General features: G+C 35.7%; 6 protein-coding genes across 23 annotated transcripts; 3 read left to right on the top strand and 3 right to left on the bottom strand.

Annotated features, from left to right (window-relative positions):
• The first annotated feature begins 30 nt into the window (after positions 1-30).
• Positions 31-1,067, top strand: LOC140673199 (uncharacterized). 2 transcript variants are annotated; one of them, XM_072905936.1, is made up of 3 exons: positions 31-155; positions 454-718; positions 942-1,067. In XM_072905936.1, the coding sequence occupies exon 2, from the start codon at positions 473-475 to the stop codon at positions 716-718; it is 246 nt and encodes an 81-aa protein (XP_072762037.1). In that variant the 5' UTR covers positions 31-155; positions 454-472; the 3' UTR covers positions 942-1,067. The 2 variants fall into 2 exon arrangements, with proteins under 2 accessions (XP_072762037.1, XP_072762038.1); XM_072905937.1 differs by lacking the exon at positions 31-155 and adding an exon at positions 166-236.
• LOC140673196 (galactose mutarotase) lies at positions 878-5,407 on the bottom strand. 8 transcript variants are annotated; one of them, XM_072905932.1, is made up of 6 exons: positions 5,028-5,405; positions 4,767-4,944; positions 2,477-2,685; positions 1,942-2,312; positions 1,252-1,677; positions 878-1,025 (listed from the first exon to the last, which is right to left on the bottom strand). In XM_072905932.1, exons 3-6 carry the CDS (start codon positions 2,676-2,678, stop codon positions 945-947), a joined length of 1,080 nt encoding a protein of 359 aa, XP_072762033.1. In that variant the 5' UTR covers positions 2,679-2,685; positions 4,767-4,944; positions 5,028-5,405; the 3' UTR covers positions 878-944. The 8 variants fall into 8 exon arrangements, with proteins under 8 accessions (XP_072762033.1, XP_072762031.1, XP_072762030.1 ...); XM_072905930.1 differs by lacking the exons at positions 4,767-4,944; positions 5,028-5,405 and adding exons at positions 3,159-3,263; positions 3,811-4,156; XM_072905929.1 differs by lacking the exon at positions 4,767-4,944 and having other exon boundaries at positions 5,183-5,407.
• Positions 5,408-5,741: 334 nt separating this feature from the next.
• Positions 5,742-7,777, bottom strand: LOC140672893 (uncharacterized). Its single transcript, XM_072905366.1, has 2 exons — positions 6,901-7,777; positions 5,742-6,601 (listed from the first exon to the last, which is right to left on the bottom strand). Exons 1-2 carry the CDS (start codon positions 7,108-7,110, stop codon positions 6,047-6,049), a joined length of 765 nt encoding a protein of 254 aa, XP_072761467.1. The 5' UTR covers positions 7,111-7,777; the 3' UTR covers positions 5,742-6,046.
• A 354-nt stretch (positions 7,778-8,131) lies between these two features.
• LOC140672889 (ATP-binding cassette sub-family F member 3) lies at positions 8,132-11,761 on the top strand. The gene is made up of 9 exons (XM_072905354.1): positions 8,132-8,340; positions 8,423-8,528; positions 8,711-8,897; positions 9,007-9,344; positions 9,429-9,927; positions 10,150-10,373; positions 10,475-10,833; positions 10,912-11,132; positions 11,251-11,761. The coding sequence occupies exons 1-9, from the start codon at positions 8,268-8,270 to the stop codon at positions 11,395-11,397; spliced, it is 2,154 nt and encodes a 717-aa protein (XP_072761455.1). The 5' UTR covers positions 8,132-8,267; the 3' UTR covers positions 11,398-11,761.
• A 593-nt stretch (positions 11,762-12,354) lies between these two features.
• Positions 12,355-15,397, bottom strand: LOC140672891 (uncharacterized). Of its 8 annotated transcripts, none has more exons than XR_012047973.1 (6): positions 14,812-15,397; positions 14,481-14,644; positions 14,080-14,384; positions 13,277-13,997; positions 12,879-12,963; positions 12,355-12,706 (listed from the first exon to the last, which is right to left on the bottom strand). XR_012047973.1 is itself a non-coding variant. In XM_072905360.1 (5 exons), the coding sequence occupies exons 1-5, from the start codon at positions 14,847-14,849 to the stop codon at positions 12,582-12,584; spliced, it is 1,353 nt and encodes a 450-aa protein (XP_072761461.1). In that variant the 5' UTR covers positions 14,850-15,394; the 3' UTR covers positions 12,357-12,581. The 8 variants fall into 8 exon arrangements, 6 of the variants coding, with proteins under 6 accessions (XP_072761461.1, XP_072761464.1, XP_072761462.1 ...); XR_012047974.1 differs by having other exon boundaries at positions 12,590-12,723; XM_072905360.1 differs by lacking the exon at positions 12,879-12,963 and having other exon boundaries at positions 12,357-12,706; positions 14,812-15,394.
• A 330-nt stretch (positions 15,398-15,727) lies between these two features.
• On the top strand, positions 15,728-17,155 carry Rpl32 (large ribosomal subunit protein eL32). 3 transcript variants are annotated; one of them, XM_072905367.1, is made up of 4 exons: positions 15,728-15,859; positions 16,039-16,153; positions 16,441-16,593; positions 16,953-17,155. In XM_072905367.1, the coding sequence occupies exons 2-4, from the start codon at positions 16,061-16,063 to the stop codon at positions 17,109-17,111; spliced, it is 405 nt and encodes a 134-aa protein (XP_072761468.1). In that variant the 5' UTR covers positions 15,728-15,859; positions 16,039-16,060; the 3' UTR covers positions 17,112-17,155. The 3 variants fall into 3 exon arrangements, with proteins under 3 accessions (XP_072761468.1, XP_072761470.1, XP_072761469.1); XM_072905369.1 differs by having other exon boundaries at positions 15,795-15,859; positions 16,043-16,153; XM_072905368.1 differs by lacking the exon at positions 15,728-15,859 and adding an exon at positions 15,868-15,963.
• Positions 17,156-17,221: the final 66 nt, after the last annotated feature.

The following is a 17,221-nucleotide window of genomic DNA, read 5'->3' as shown; positions in this document are numbered from 1 at the left end:
ATTTCTAGATTTTTACGTGCATGCGCAGGAATGCATCCATACCAAAGATCGCGATTGATGCTATGACGTCACGAGTTAGTTACTGGTCACGCCGTGAACTTGACGGTTAGGTTAGGTTACCGGCCTGTTGAGGTATCTACATAACCTTGATTTCTGTAAGTATATTTATATATTAATATTATTGTATCTGCAAAATAGTGAATAGATCGACAGCACTCCAATTAAAATTTAAAAAAGTATATATATATATATATATATAAAATACATTTATTTATACTTATTGTCATATTGCATTTTTTTTCATCATCTTACATATTTTTATATCAAAATATTTTTAAATTGATATATGTAATAATATTTATATAAACATGCACACACACAATGTGTATATATTTTTATCTGTAAGTTGTTACTTGCAGCTTTGCCTAAAAAATAGATAATTTTATTTTGCAGTTTATACATACTTTGAGAAATGTGGCCCTTAATAGTGAGATCTTTTGGCCAGTTTGGTAAATATATTACGCTTCCTTTTGTGGCTATTATTGGATTTGTTGGATACAATGTAGAGGGATGGGTATCCGACCGTTATACGCCACCAACAGCGTCCATTAAGCAACAACGGCAGGAGAGATTATTAGCAGAAAATACAGATTCGTCGGGTACCAAAAAGAAACACAATCCTTTAGAAATTAATCTTTCACCATCGTTGTCTAATTAGGTATATGCTTTATATTATAAATTATTATTTATATAACATAAAAGATAGTAATTATGGTATACTTGTAGAAAGTTTAAATAAATTTTAATTTAAATCATATACAAACTATTGGATTTGGTAATTATATCATAGGGAATTGATTTTTTTAAATACAATTAATAAAAAGATAACAATATAATTTTTTTATTAAATATTTGTTTTGATTTTTTTGTTTAATTTACAGATATCAAACTTTCACACCAAATTTATATATAACAATATGATTGTATATTACGCCTGGTCGCAATATACTGTTTGGGAAGTTTTCCTGTAAAAAGTTATAAAATTAATATGTATTTTCCTTAAACAGTTTGAGTAAATTAGATCTATAGTATGAATTGAAATTCATATTTGACTCTCAATTTATATTTTTATTACTGTTATCTTCATTTCTGTTTATATTTTATATCATCACAATGAGATCGCGATGATAGTACGATAAAACTTGGTGCAGTTATCAACTTCTACAAGTTATAACTATGAGAGAAACTTACATGATTTATGGCGTCGGGATAATTTTGCGTCTCCAAGCAAAAAGCTGCATGTTTGAAATACCGCGTTCCGTTCTTGCCAAGGATACCCGTGTTATTCCTCTCGGGCAGAAAGTTAGACGTGTAAAGCTGAACGCCCGGCTGATTCGAGTATACCTCCAAGGTACGTCCCGAAACCGGATGCAGCACTTTAGCCACGAGACTTGTCTTCTCGTAATCGTGCGGTTCTGGCAAGCAGAAATTATAATCATAACCGCCGCCCGGCACTTTATCAATAACATCGCCAAGCACAGTCGCGTTCCTCAAGTTCATCACGCTGTTTTCAACCGGCCGAATTTCGCCAGTCGGAATGCTTTCCGAGTCTGTCACAGTCCAGCGATCTGCATTCAAGGTGAATATGTGTTTATATAATTCCGTTGCGTTTGTAGTCTGAAAAAAACGAGTATTATAATAGCTGCAGTAACATTTAAAGTCTGATCTTTCATCATTTTATATATAACACGAGAGAATACAATGAATGCTCCCCAATACTTTACATAAAAATATTTCAAGTTTGCAGCTATCTTTATCTTGTTTCAGCCTTTTGTCTAATTGTGTCTAATTTTGTCTAATAGAAAGAAAATGCAGTGAAGAAGTTTTTCTTGGAGATGAATACTGTATTTCTCACATCAAAAGAGAGATAACTGTACGTACATGTCCGGCAAGATTAAAGTAGCTATGATTTGTCAAATTAATCGGTGTTGCTTTTTCGGGCGACTCAGCAATCATATCTATGCGCAGCTCTCCGTCATCGGTTAGTCGAAAGGTAACCCTTGCTGTTACCTTTCCTGGATATCCTTCATCGTCATTCGGGCTGATCAAAGTCATAATTACGCGATCGTGATCGATCGAGGCATTCCAGACTTTCGAGTTCCAACCATGAGTGCCTCCATGAAGACTGTTTTCACCTATATTCTTTGATACCTGGTAACGCTGACCATCCACGACAAAAGTTGCCTTGCTAATGCGATTGGCAACACGTCCGATGGTGGCACCGAAATACGGATTGCTTGATGACTGATATCCTGGAAAATGTTGTAATGCTTAATTTAACTTATCATTTTCATCTTCTGAATAATTTTAACTCGTTTCTTTGATTTTAAAGAACCTAGGCCCTATAATAACATTGATTAGATTGAATATTTTATCGAATATTCTCTCGTATAAGCGAATCAGATTATCAAATTACCTTCGACGTTATCAAAACCGAGCACGACGTCTGCTATATTATCCTCCTTATCCGGTGTTCTGATGGCGGTTACTGTCGCGCCATATGTCACAACGTCGACCTCTTGGTTGTTGTTATTTGTCAATGTGTACTTCTCAATCTCCTGACCGTTTACAGAACCCCATTTTACCATGGTGATGGATCCTGATGGTGTCGTGGCCATAGTCGTTCTGAGTAAAGACAAAAATAATTTAATATTGTAAGAAGGTCGATATTCGTCATCAGGATAAACGATAACGGACTAAATTAATTCCAATATTTGTCAGGATTAATTAGTAAATCAAGTTACTACAACTTAATTGGATAATGAGTGTATATATATATATATATATTTGATAATTAACTGAAAATACAAGACTCGGTTGAATCGTTAATATTGAGACTCTCACAACATTCTTCCTTTACAACTGATTGAAGAATGCTCTCTCTTTTCACAATGGTTTCGTATCGCTCTTTTGATCCCGCAGGATCCGCACTTCATCTCTCTTCCCCACTGTCAATCCGTTTGCCTAATTACGTTTGTCGATATGATTCTTTCTATTATATTTTCGCTTACAGTATAGTACATTTTTATAAAGCATAATACGAATATTGAAAGGATTCGCGAATTTCTTTTTTAAAAGCAGGAATAAAGTCGACGTACATTTATTGAGAACCGTTTTAATTTGCAAAATGCAAGATTCGATTTTTTAGCCAGATATGTTTTGTGAAGATGAATTGAATAGCAAGCACTGCACGCACTGAAACACTTAAATGATGATGGACTCAATCATCCGCTATCATACAATGAAGATAGATTACAGTATTAATATTCAACACCTACTTATTGAGCGTCAAAAGTACGTGCTGTCATGTAGGATGTTCAGGCATCCGTAGAACGTCATGTGATATTTATATATCTTATCACAAAAAAAAAAAAAAAAAAAAAAAAAAAAAAAATTTCTTATCTTGAAAAAACACAAATCTGTTATTTGCATGAACGCATTATGTAATAAGTACAACGCGATACTATATATATTCAGAAAGTGTTCTATCTGTGACGAATTTTAAAAATTATATTTAATCTAAATATTTATTTTTTAATTTTATTTGAACATATGTCTATATTCTTAGTTTCTTCATATTTTTCCAAGCTGATTAAAAAACGATTTATATATACAAAGCTAAGCTTAAATTTTCAAAAAAAATCTCAAAGATTATATTCAAAGGAAGAGGCTGTTTTAAATCATTCAAGTTACTTAAAAATATAGAATATATAAAAAAATAGAAGATACACAAAAACACGTGATTCTTACCCAAACCAGGAATGAAGAAGTAGATATGCGGAAAAACAGTGCATAAACATTGTTAATTATCAAAACTTTGCGATTTCGTTATCGGTATATAAGACGCGAATATAAAACGCTTTATACGTTACATAGAGATATTTTTATTCGCGGATTTTATCATACACGAACTTTTAACAACTTTTAACGATAAATGCGCGTTTTATGTTTTGTACGAGATATTTTATCCGTAACCACTTTAGGCGTGAAAAATCACTCTTTGTTCTCACAAATGTGTAAAATATCGTACGATAGTCTTACGTCACTCAAAGCTTAGAATGTCAAACTGCTTGGTACAAGGTCATATTTAATATTCCTATGAGAATTATTATCCAAACTGTGATATATATATATATATATATATATAATGAAAAAAAAATTTATAAAAAAGAAATTAAAAAGAGATTATATAAAATGTAAAAGTTTGTTATAAATCATAAATCATTTATATTTAAAATGATTGATTTAATCCTCTCTTTATTGTTTATGTAAATGTCACTTTCTTTCCTCATTCAATTCCATTCTTATAATAAACAGATACCTAATTCAAAAAAATTAAATTTTATTTAATATAATTTGTCATTACTGTACAAAAAAATAATTTTTACAGACTTTTATTTTTGATGTTAGATTCTTACTTTTACAGAAATAAAAATTTTTCAAATATCATTTCTGTTATCTTATATTCATATTAATTTATTTTCACAAAAATGTCATTTTAATAAATATAAGCATTTTCTTTGGCACAAGAAGATTTCTACCAAGTTTTAAATTAATTCTTAATGCACATCCACAGAATCAAAATTCCTTGATTTTGCTACAAAAATCTCTTTTTTATTAGATATCTCGATTTAACACTATTATTATAGTTTGGAAAGGAAGGATTTAGTGTATGAGTTTTTTTTTTTTGCATTACTGAAATATACTTTTGTACTGCAGTTTGGTTTTCGCGAATGAAGTTTCCCCGGAGTATTAATCCGCATTCCCTGTAGGAGCTTTCGTTTCGATCGCGTTTATCAAGGCATTCGTAACATACATTTCCTTTTGTATCCTTTTAAATTGTACATTAATATCGTGTGTAGCTTTTCGAATTGCTTCCAAATTCTGTAACAGATTCAAGCAAAGTATATCTCAGCAAGACGTAATTTACATAAATGTAAGCTTATGAAAGTTTTGCGTAACTCTACCATATTTATGCTATTGTAAAGTGCCATTTCCTGTTCCTTCGTTATTGGCTCGCTAAAGGATTGTATGGATGACGAATATGTCGAGTTAGCCATAATAAAATTATAAAAAATTAACGACAGTATTAATTAATTGTGCATCGAAACGAAATACATACACATCACTCATTTGACGGTTTGACGAATTTGGAGATTACATATTTTTATCGAGGCTAGTAACTTTCAATTTTATTACCAACAGTCATGATTCGCGCTGCCAATATGAAAAAAAATATATCTCTAGTTATTTTTTATGGAATTTATAATTTCCATTAATTAAAACCGGGAAATTTGAAATAGCAAATCCTTATCTCAATTTTATTTCTTATAAAACAATTTGTGTAGTTTCTTCTTCTGTGTTTAGTAATTATATTATATTTGATAGAAACATGAGTAAGTTTTATATATATAATATGAATTAAAAAGAAAAAGCGAGTTTACAAATTAACAACAATAAGGAACATGTTTCATTGATTAAAATAAATTTTACTTCAATCAAAATAGCTGCTTATACTTCTGAAATGTGTATTGTTTACAAAGCTATAATTTGATTTATAATATATATATATATATATATATATATATATATATATATATATATATGTATATACACAATAATTCTACTTTCACATATATTTACATATATGAAAATATAATTAATGTGGTATCAATATTACTAATAGTTGGTTATTAAAAAGATTAATAATTGGAAAATCATTATTATAGCAGTTCAATATTATCTTGAATAAAATAGATCTCAAATCATGTTCAATATAAGCAATCGTTACATCGGAATGTATACATATGAGTATAAAATATTTTGAGAGATTACTTTCTTGTAAAACACATTCATAACTCGTACAATAAAAATCAACTATAAAATAAAACCGCGATAAATTTACGGAGCACAACAATTAGATATACTACATTATTATATAAATACATCAAAGAGGAATGGGGGAAGGGTAGATTAACCAACATATTCAACCGTAATCTACACTTAAAGCACTCAGACCCTTCTTCTTAATCGCTTCCCCTACGGCACGTTCCAAGAAATCTTCTGGTTGATCACATTCATATATTTTATCCGCATCCAACGAATTGCATCTTCCCGTTTCTACATTGCTGTAGACAGTTCCATAAGGAAAGTCCTCGAGTTCATACATACATTTGGACGAAAAGGAACAATCTACACCTATGCATTTACAATAATGTGGCTGAAGAGCGAGCTCGGCCGATTGGACTAAGCCATGATTGCGAATCGCCATTGTCACCGCTGTATCTTCCATGTCATTTCTTCTGTACGACAAATGAAATCTTGAACCAACGGAATCTTCCTCTAGAGGATCGGGAGGATGCATCATCCTATAGTAAGCCAAAACCTCGTTAATACTATTGTCCATGGATCCTTCTTCCTCTTGAAAAGCTTGCCATAATTTCAGTTTCTCCTCTATCTGTATTTGGTATATAATTTCGTCGTACTCAATATTCCCTACATTGTTAGATGTTGTCTCTGTGTTTGCATTCATACGTTGCTCCTACAGAACAATAATTATTTTTTCTGTATTCTATCTATCTATATATGTATCTCTTATATAATATATTAATTAATAATTAATATTATTTAATTACAAATATATATATATATATATGTATATACATTATATGCTATATAATGGAAAACAGTATTACGAATGAAACTAAAGTTACACTTTGTCAACAAATGGAAACTAAGCTCGTTTATATAATTAATCAATAAAAGCTATATTGAAATAATAGAAGAAAAAAATAAAAGAATCCTGGGACATCGTCGCGATATCCCTGGGAATATAATTACCGTATTCGAACGTGTCTCGTCGACCTCGGACAATTGCGTGCTGCAATGACGTTTAGCCGGGAAGAAAGCACATTCATGGCCGTCGGAATCCTCGTCGTCGCTCGCCACTACCTGCACCGCGTTACGCCAGAGCTTCTTCCGCGGGCGTTCCTTATTCACCGCGTTGGCAGAAGAGAAGGACGGTAGGAGAAGAATCTCGCCCTCGTCCATGTTATTGGTGCACGACTCCCCGACGACGTTCGATTCCGCAACGTCGTCGGTCACGGTATCCTCGTTCCCGTGAGTCTCCGCCAGCGCGATTACTTTCCTCTCCTCGGCAAAGGGGTATCTCCTCAGCAAGAGCGTACGTCCGTGCACGTCGGGGCCAGCGAAGGCATCTCAGCAAAATTTCCACAGCCCCAATGGCTCGTCCCCAACTCGGGACTGTTATTAGCGATTTTGCGACGGGAAAAAAAAATCACGAGACGAATTCGCAGCGAGCGACGACGCGCGAACCCTCTCGTCGCGATTTACGTCAAAACTGACAGTCGCGCCTGACCTTGACGTCGCGCGGGACGACGACGTTCGCGAGTATACGCAAAACGATCCGCAAAACGCAAACCTGACTCCTCGAGCATCATCAGCGAGAATCACTTTTGACAGCTACAAGATGGCGGCCACCGCCGCGATCGTTTGACGCGCTGAAAAACTGACGTTACAATTAGCGGTTGGTTAAAATGAAATGTGGAAAAATTACGATCACGCGAAAAGAGGATCGACGAACGTTAGAAAGATCTTTTCTAACGTCTCGACGGGAATGGCGTTTCAACATATCTTTGAGCTACCGACGGTCCAAAATGGCACGAACATGTGTTCACATAGCTGAGGGACAAATCTTTCCTTCCACGCGCATGCGTCAATATGTCATTGAGCACGTGACTGACATGGAACAGACTCGTGCTAAGCTGTTACGCGGAAAATTTATTCGGGGCCCGTATAAATTATCAAAATTTTACCAAGACGCTTAAATTAAAAAAAAAAAAAACTGTTTATTATCAATTATATTAATAATAAACAATTTATTTAAATGTTGACATATATTCAAAGCTATATATTTATTATTAAGTAAGCATTAATATTTTTTATTTATTCTTTGCAAGGAATCTAACGGAATCCTTTATCGCTAAGAAATATATACGTCATTGAGGTGTAACAGCAGCGTCTGCTAGTACTCATGTTACTACGCATGCGCGAAATTTATGCCTCCATCTCCACATTGCTCGGTGGGAATTTGACGGCCGATCTGTCAAGAGTAGTAAAATTCGATCTGGCGTGGCCTTTCCTTCCTGATTAGGATTACGAATTTTTTTTACTTAAATAGCTTAATTATGGCCACTTGCGGTGAATACATTCGTAGCCAATTTCCGACAATAGATGACGATCTGTATCAATATGTGGAAGGTGTGTGCGTTCCCATAAAATAACCTAAGAAAAATTTCGCGAGATAATAGTTTGTAATTTTACCCTTGACGTGTGCACGTAGGTATCCTCGACAGTTCCAAGGACGACTTCGAGGATGGCGATGAGGTATATGAAGCAATTGGGCAGGTGTTACACGAGGTAGCGGACAAATCAGAAAACGAGGTTAGGTCTGTAAATATGTTCGCATTTGTCATCCTTTAATTTGTTCATGAAATTGATTGCCTATCTGAATAATATCTCCGTATTATACTACTATCAAGTTCTCGCGATTACGAAAGTCATTAATTTTTTTTTTTTCCTTAGTGCAACTGTCATAATTTGAAGCTTATATTTTATTTTTCCTTTACAGGCAAATATGTGTGAAATTATTGGAAATATTAAAAGGTAGTGCAAATAATGATGAAATAGACAGGAGAAAAAACGGTGTTAATAAAGTATTAAATGCTCCTGTACATCTGGGTGCTTTGGCTGCTACTTTAGAGGCACAAGTCGAACAGATTAAGAGTATATGGGTCACGACTAGAGATGATGGAATGGTAATACATATATATATATATATATATATATATGTGTACATTTAGTATTTAATTATTTACATGTGAGATTATTATTTACATATTTTAATATTGCTTATTGAAATAACAGAAAGTAGATGCTAAGAAACTAGAGAAAGCCGAGGCTAAATTGCAACAGAAACAGGAAAAACGAATCGTAAATGAGCAGGGATCTCGTACTAACACTGCCAATCATTTGGCTGAAAGCGCAGCTAGCGCGAGCCAAATGACGAGCAAGAAGGACAGTCGAATGGAGACCAAAGGTGGAGTAAACAAAACTCAGGACATTAGGATAGAGAACTTTGACGTTGCATATGGTGACAGAGTATTATTACACGGTGCTGATTTAATGCTCGCGTTTGGCAGACGATACGGTCTAATAGGTAGAAACGGTCTTGGCAAAACCACCTTGCTTCGAATGATAGCGAGGTACGAGGTTGAGGTTGTATTACATAGTTGCATGAATAATTCAATTACTGGATTATTAATGCAGATAAATTTCAATTGATTTAGCAAACAGTTGAGGATACCATTACATGTGCGTGTGCTACACGTCGAGCAGGAGGTAGCCGGTGATGATACGTCCGCATTGGAATCTGTCTTGGAATGCGATCAGGAACGAAGTGCATTACTCAGTCAGGAGGCAAAATTACAGGCAGCGATAGAGAAAGATGGCTCCAAGACAGGCGATACGTTAGGCGAGGAATTGGCACGTGTGTACGAAGCGATGCAATTAGCCGAGGTCGACAAGGCACCCGCCAAAGCAAGCGCAATCCTGTCAGGACTTGGATTTACCGTGGAAAGGCAGTCCTGGCCGACTAAAGCGTTTTCTGGCGGTTGGCGAATGAGACTGGCTCTCGCGAGAGCTCTCTTCTCTAAACCAGATCTATTGTTACTCGATGAGCCAACGAACATGCTCGATATTAAAGCGATACTCTGGTTGGAAAAGTATTTACAAACGTGGCCAAAAACATTACTTGTAGTATCGCACGACCGGAAATTCTTGGATACGGTAAACATTCTTATTTGTTAAAAAAAAAGAAAAGAAGAAAAGAAAAGCTCATAGTCTCAGTATGACATTTTTATACTTTATATATATATATAGATATTACATATAATAAAATTTAACTTATAAAATAAATAAATTAATTTATAAAATATATATAATTAAATATTTTTATTATAAGTATATTTATCATTATTTATCTCTTGTGTTTCTATTCCTCCAATACAGGTCCCCACTGATATTTTGTACTTACGTGCGCAGAAAATAGAGGCGTATCGTGGTAATTACGAGCAATTTGTGAAAACGAAAGGTGAACGCGAGAGAAATCAACAACGAGAATATGAGGCTCAGCAAGCAAAAAGAGCACATGTACAGGAATTTATCGACAAGTTCCGGTATAATGCCAATCGTGCGTCCAGTGTACAAAGCAAAATAAAGATGTTGGATAAACTGTAAGTAGTAACGATTTGAACACGCAAGCAATTTATTTCCTTATGGAAGGATAGATTGAAATTTACTCAACTTGAAATCTTCTTTAAATCCGTCGTCACAGACCTGATTTGAAGCCGATGGAGAAGGAAAGCGAAGTGACTCTTAAATTCCCGGATGTCGAGCAACTGAGTCCACCGATACTGCAACTTAACGAAGTCTCCTTTAGTTACAATGAAGGGGCTGACTTAGTGTTTAGCAATGTGAACCTTACTGCCAGTCTGCAATCGCGCATTTGTATCGTTGGGGAAAACGGTGCCGGCAAGACTACTCTGTTAAAGATCATCACCGGTGCATTGAGTCCGACGCGAGGCACGGTTCACGTACACCGTAATCTAAAGTTTGGATACTTTAGTCAGCATCACGTCGATCAACTGGACATGCGTGTCTGTCCAGTTGAATTGTTACAAACGCATTTTCCTGGTATGTTTTTTTTTTCCTAATGTGAACTTGGCTCTCTATTTATCTTAGGAATGGTATAATTACTACTTGCTCTACCAGGCAAGCCTATCGAAGAATACAGGCGAATGCTCGGAAGTTTTGGGATAAGCGGCAATTTAGCTTTGCAGACTATAAATTCTCTTTCGGGAGGACAAAAGTCTAGAGTGGCATTCGCCTTAATGTGTGCGGCAATGCCTAATTTTCTGGTGCTCGACGAGCCCACGAATCATCTCGATATCGAATCAATCGAAGCGTTGGGTAAAGCTCTCAACAACTGCCAAGTGAGTGTCTATTTTATTTACATATCAGATATAATTTCAATTTTAAATATTTTTATTTCAATGTATGTGTATGGTGTGTGATTAATATTTTATCATTATATTTATTTTATCGTTGTAGGCAGGTGTAATACTAGTATCGCATGATGAACGTTTAATCCAGATGGTTTGTACAGAATTGTGGGTTTGTGGAGAAGGATCCGTTAGATGCATCGAAGAAGGTTTTGATGAGTATCGTAGGATAATCGAAAAAGAACTTGAATTATAAGAAATTTTGTCTAATGTGATACTGTCTCGTAATCTTGCGTTATCTTACACAGAGTACATCATTGTGTAAACTTTAGAGAAATATCGCTGTTTTAATTAAAATCAGCTTGCGACTACTGTCTATTTTATTGTAATATTTACTTTCTTTCCAAACATGTTTCATCGTTAAAGTGTCTTATTTATTTCTTAGATGCTTTTTTTATGAAACAGATTAAGCATAGTAATCATTGATTATGTACATGTATAATTTATTCGTCTATTAAACAAAAATATCTGTTTTTCCTTTTTCATAATTACAGACTGCATTTCTTTTTTTAAATTTTAAATTTATTAACAAGCGCATTATATTAATTTTTCTAAATTAATCTAAATTTGAACATTCTCACACTAAATATTATTCTAAATATTACAAGAAAATAATAAAAGATATTGTTAGATAAATACTGCTTTACATTTCATTGAATATATATTTATCACTTACTATTTTGAACGTAAAGATTGCATTTGTTTAATCATATAACATATTAATACAATTATCGTTAACTCAACAAATTTTACTTTGCAATTGTTTATTAGTATTGAAAAATAAATTACAACTTTCTATTTTGGCTTTTGTGTATAATGTTTAAATTAGTAACATAAAGAAGTGACAAATCATCATACATTGATACCGATACAATGTTGTTAATTAAAGATTTTGGTGATATATCTGTTGTAATATTTTTTATATAGAAATATAAGAAAAGTATAATACACATGTAGTATGTGATTGAGAAAGTTAAATGTTATATATGAATATGTTTTTAAAATGAGAGTAAATGTGCCTTTTGTTTTAATCTCTTTTAGATTTCTGTTAGATAATAACAGACCTAGTCTTTCTCTAACATTCTTTATATATATATATATATATATATATATATATATATATATATATATATATATATATATAAGTATAATCTATATTAAATAGATTTCCCTAAGATAAACTGTACAGAAAATATTGTCTAAAATTTTTTATTATATAACTGGGCTCGCAAATTCAAAATTTCACTCTCTCAAACTCTTTACTGATTCATTCTTTCCATACACACTTAATTTAACATTTTATTGTGTGACAGTGTCGACAAGTTTTTAAACAATAATCAGTGCGTAAAGCAATGATTTAAGTATACACAAATGGTATTTTCAATATGCCAAAGAAGTCGCATTATGTTGCCACTGTTTACTCCCAGATGAAGTATTTAATGAATGCAGTGTACTGGGGGTAGAAGACGATTGAAGAGGTGGAGCTGGAGCTTGTTGCTTTGCTGCTGCAATTTTTGAAACACTACGATTATTTTTCCTTTTTCACGACAATAGAACAATGATAAGTTTATACAGTCTATAAATATATATTTATTAAAATACAGCAGAGTATAGCATGCAGCTTGATTTAGATATTGCTATATTATATAATCAATGTGAAATATGTTAGTGTCATACATGCTTGTTGTGTCTTTGCTGGAACAAAATGCATAAAGAAGCAGTGTCGGCAGAAGTTAGTATTTTGAAAAAAACCTTGAAAAACCTTGAAACATCAGAAAAAAGTGTCTCATGTTAATGTATTGTGTATAAATAATAACCGTCTGTAATTACCAATGTGTATTAATAATATATATATGCATTGTATAAGAGAGCATGCTAGAAAATTGTAACGTGCAACATATTTGCTAGGATGTGTTCAGATATGCAGCATTGTGCGAAGCATTGTATCTAAATCTAGCACCCAAAAAGCATATATCTCTTTTTATTATTATATGCATTATTACACACATATCAGGTGTAATTACATTCTACGATAAGAATGAAAGATCAGATTTTCTCTCGTCAATTGGTCTTACCGTTCCTGCTACTGTAGACTTTGACAAAGCCTTTGAACGGTTCCGGAGGTGGTAAGTTAGATGTGGTGTGAAACATCTCGGCGAATCGCACCTCTAGGTCAACGGAACTCGCCGCTATTTGACCGCCGTTGCGCACCGACAGACTTCTCGTAGGTGGGGTCGGAGGCGGTGGTGGCGGCGGTGCCAGTCTTTGATGCGTGGGAGCAGGACGATGAGGAAGCGGCGGTGGCGGTGGCGGTATGCATGGCGCGGTGACCGTCACTCTCGACGGCGGCGGCGGCGCCGCTCTCATGACAGGCATGGTACTCGATGATCGCGAGGTCGTCGGCGGCGGCGGCGACGGCGGTCTCGTCGGGGGCACGATATTCGCTGACCGCGAAATTGGCGGTGACGGTGGTCTCGTTACAGGCGGCCTGAGAACTCGATTTATCGCGGGTCTCGCTATGGGATGTGGTACGGCCGTCTCATGAAGACAATCCTGCGATTGGTGCAAGGAGGATGGCGTTGTCGTCACCAAAACCGGCGGTGAGCGGGGTAGTCGCATGCTCTGCGCCCTCGCTACGCTGGTGACGCTACTTGCCAGACTCAACTTCTTAGGCGGCGGCGACGGTTTCTGCAGACTAGGCGACGGCATTGGTTTAGGCACAGCGGGCGATTTTGTGAATCCTCTGGGAATAGTGTCTGAATTGTTCGTCGCGGAATCCGTGGTACTTTGACCCTGCTGTGCGATTAAAATTAGCGACTTTACAGAGAGACGGATCAACAGCAAAATTTGGCCAGTTATTAAGTTTCTTATACTCAACCTGACTGAATAACTGCGGTTTCTGTGCGGCTGGTGGTGGGACCGGAGGTGGACCGCGTTTCATACTGTGAGAGGATCCAGGCGATGAATGAAGAAAGCTAGAGTTATTTACATTTTGTCCCTCTTTCTCGGTCATGTTCCCTCTTAGTCCTGTAGGTTTTAATTTTGGCATACCACCCGCGAATAAACCACCCAGAGACATAGGTCCACCATTACTGCTACTACTTGTTGCTAAGTTAGAGTTGCTGTTATTAGTCCTACTATTACTATTTTGCAAAGGACTTGTCGATTCGCCTTTAACTTTTCCTGCGAAACAAATTATTTATTTATAAAAAAGAGGTACTTTTACATTGAACAATTAACATATTTTATTCTACTCAATCTCCTCGTAAGTAGACTTACCGGCAATAGCAGGCGCACTCTTGTCCACGGTAACAGTCTTCCTCAAACTTTTACCTGCCCTTATGGACTGCAACAGTAAATTCCTGTTGTCTCCCACTGGCGGGCCAGAAGCACCGGCCTGTGGAGGCGGTGGCGGAGGTGGCACGGACATTCTTATTACCCTCCTGCAAAGCGGATGACAAAGATGTAACGCACACTAACGACGGAGGGACATCGTACAGATTATGGATTTCTCCCACAGATGGAAAATGTCAAACGTTCCTCTACGACAAAACAAAACATTTCTCTACGGGATCTATATTTTGGTCAATTCGACGGCCATTATATTTACGATTTACGATTTTGGATCGTTCCATCGAGATGTGTCATTCGCGCGCGGGGTGAGGGGGGGGAGGAGGAATCGTCCGTTTTCGGAGCTCGGTGCACAGACGAGAAAATATCCCAGGAGAAACGACCAAGCAGTCCCGGCCAACTCGGGACCCGGGCACCGGTGCACCCCCACGTCGACGACGTGCAGCCCCGCGACACGCACGACGATTCTCCCGCTAAAAAATCCTTTTCACGAGACGTTCACGCGCGAGCGTGAGAGACGAGAGACGGACATTTGTTGGCGCGAGAGAACACACCTTAATAAAGCGCCGTTTTTATCTCCACACCGCCTCCTCTATTTGTCGATAATAATACGCGCACGACGTGTGTGCTTTACGCGCGATTCGCGAGCGATTTACCGGGGTCGAGCAGCGATCGCTGTTGTATTTACGCGTCCGGTGGTTAGGACTCCCGGCCAATGACACTCATAATTATAATAAAAAAAGAGGAGGAAAGGGGGCCGCTCTCCGCTGGCGGATGGATCCCGCTGTCTACGATCCGCGCTGTGAGCTGTGACACGACAACGTAGATCATGGCGTCATCAGAGACGAGGTTGGGGGTTGGGGGTCTCGCCGTCTCCCGTCTCCCGTCGCGAATCGCCAATATAATCTCTAGATCCGTGCTTCGATCCTCGATCCTCGATCTCGGGATCGTGCGAGAGCGACAGAACTGTCAGCTGTCAAAGTGAGGGCCACAGATGTATAAGAAATTATTATTACTTATATATTATTTATATTAGTATATTATTATTGTTAATATTATAATATTATTAGAATTTTTCGTCCGTGAGAAAAAGAAAAAATGCGTTCGCAAATCCTACGCGTAGGGTAACGTAGTATTTAACTGACCAATCAGGAGCGAGGATTTCTTTGTCCTGATTGGTCAATCAAATTCTCTACTCTCTACCCTGCGAGTAGAATGTTCGAACTTACTTTCAAACTAGAAATACAAGAGGGTTATTCAGAAAACCTAACACCTAACCTTTTCCATTTACGACATTTTAGCGAACGGTATGTATCACGCGAGTAATCCTCGATTTTCACGAACATCATCCCCGAGACGATCATTGTGCGGGAATTAATCGATCGTAGACGATTTTCTGAAATATAAAAGTGTAATATTTACGGGAACGGGATGTAAGTGAGGTAACTTATTGCCAGAGTGATTTAGATTGCTTCTATTGTTTCAGTTAGTATTAAACAGAACTCAAAATGTCCATCCGACCGGTCTATCGACCCAAGATTGTGAAGAAAAGGACAAAGAAGTTCATCAGGCATCAAAGTGACAGATATGACAAACTCAAGGTAGATATATATCTTTTATTTTTCCTTTGGCTCGATCAACGTGTTTGTAGAGTTTGGTTATATTTTTTTGCACTACATGTGTTGCACTGTATTATAATTTGATTACACGAAAAATTTTTAATATCTCTTTTTTTGCTATATATTTCATTTGGCATTAAACATTTATTTATTTTCATATATTTAATAATTATTTATTTTTCATACTGAGAGATTAGTCTTTGAGACAATAGTTAACTGTTAAACAGTAAAAATCATGTAATTGCAACTATTTTGCATACATTTTTTAGCGCAACTGGCGTAAACCAAAAGGTATCGACAACAGAGTACGTAGGCGTTTCAAGGGCCAATATTTGATGCCCAGCATTGGTTATGGTAGCAATAAAAAAACACGTCATATGCTACCAACAGGCTTTCGTAAGGTCCTTGTACATAACGTGAAGGTAAATATTACTTTTATATATCAAACATTTTTTTTTTAAATTAACAAAATAATTATTAAGAGTGAGATTTGTAGATAACAAAACAATATTTCAAGCAGTTAAATTTCAAGTTTTCACAATATATTTTTTATTAGCATAGTTTATATAAATAATAATTTATTAAAAATGGCAACTAAATATATATATATATATATATATATATATATGTATGTATATACATATAAATATAAATGTATCAAATAATAAAAAGAATACATATATATATATATATATTCTTTTTATTATTTTATACATTTTTTAGTAATTTTATATATATTTTACTTTTGAATAAAATACAAATAAAAATGAACTATTTACAGGAGCTTGAAGTCCTAATGATGCAAAATCGCAAGTTCTGTGCAGAAATTGCACATGCCGTTAGCAGCAAGAAAAGGAAAGCTATTGTTGAGCGTGCTCAACAACTTTCGATACGCGTGACAAATGCCAGTGCACGCTTGCGTTCGGAAGAGAACGAGTAAGCATTACTTTTCGTGTATTTTGGCAATAAAATATTAAAAACATATCTTCTGTCTTCTTAACGATGTCTGCAACTACCTTTATAGGTAAATATTCTTTAAATTAAAAGACA

Source organism: Anoplolepis gracilipes, chromosome 14 (assembly GCF_047496725.1).
Source record: "Anoplolepis gracilipes chromosome 14, ASM4749672v1, whole genome shotgun sequence".
In the NCBI taxonomy this organism is placed as follows: Eukaryota; Metazoa; Arthropoda; class Insecta; order Hymenoptera; family Formicidae; genus Anoplolepis; species Anoplolepis gracilipes.
Note: the sequence above shows the minus strand (reverse complement) of the source record. Positions and strands in the feature narration are given on the sequence as shown.

Bases quoted from the DNA above. Each gene is read 5' to 3' on its own strand.
- LOC140673199 (XM_072905936.1), top strand. From the start codon at position 473: ATGTGGCCCTTAATAGTGAGATCTTTTGGCCAGTTTGGTAAATATATT.
- LOC140673196 (XM_072905927.1), bottom strand. From the start codon at position 2,996: ATGAAGTGCGGATCCTGCGGGATCAAAAGAGCGATACGAAACCATTGT. The intron at 2,686-2,904 runs GTGAGAGTCTCA...GTCTTTACTCAG, and splicing joins AGTTGTAAAGGAAGAATGTT to AACGACTATGGCCACGACAC. The intron at 2,313-2,476 runs GTAATTTGATAA...AACATTTTCCAG, and splicing joins CGGTTTTGATAACGTCGAAG to GATATCAGTCATCAAGCAAT.
- LOC140672893 (XM_072905366.1), bottom strand. From the start codon at position 7,110: ATGGACGAGGGCGAGATTCTTCTCCTACCGTCCTTCTCTTCTGCCAAC. The intron at 6,602-6,900 runs GTAATTATATTC...ATTGTTCTGTAG, and splicing joins ACGAGACACGTTCGAATACG to GAGCAACGTATGAATGCAAA.
- LOC140672889 (XM_072905354.1), top strand. From the start codon at position 8,268: ATGGCCACTTGCGGTGAATACATTCGTAGCCAATTTCCGACAATAGAT. The intron at 8,529-8,710 runs GTCTGTAAATAT...TTTCCTTTACAG, and splicing joins AAATCAGAAAACGAGGTTAG to GCAAATATGTGTGAAATTAT. The intron at 9,345-9,428 runs GTACGAGGTTGA...CAATTGATTTAG, and splicing joins TTGCTTCGAATGATAGCGAG to CAAACAGTTGAGGATACCAT.
- LOC140672891 (XM_072905360.1), bottom strand. From the start codon at position 14,849: ATGACACATCTCGATGGAACGATCCAAAATCGTAAATC. The intron at 14,385-14,480 runs GTAAGTCTACTT...TTTGTTTCGCAG, and splicing joins GAGTGCGCCTGCTATTGCCG to GAAAAGTTAAAGGCGAATCG. The intron at 12,707-13,276 runs GTAAGACCAATT...CAAAAATTGCAG, and splicing joins AGTCTACAGTAGCAGGAACG to CAGCAAAGCAACAAGCTCCA.
- Rpl32 (XM_072905367.1), top strand. From the start codon at position 16,061: ATGTCCATCCGACCGGTCTATCGACCCAAGATTGTGAAGAAAAGGACA. The intron at 16,154-16,440 runs GTAGATATATAT...TACATTTTTTAG, and splicing joins ACAGATATGACAAACTCAAG to CGCAACTGGCGTAAACCAAA. The intron at 16,594-16,952 runs GTAAATATTACT...AACTATTTACAG, and splicing joins TCCTTGTACATAACGTGAAG to GAGCTTGAAGTCCTAATGAT.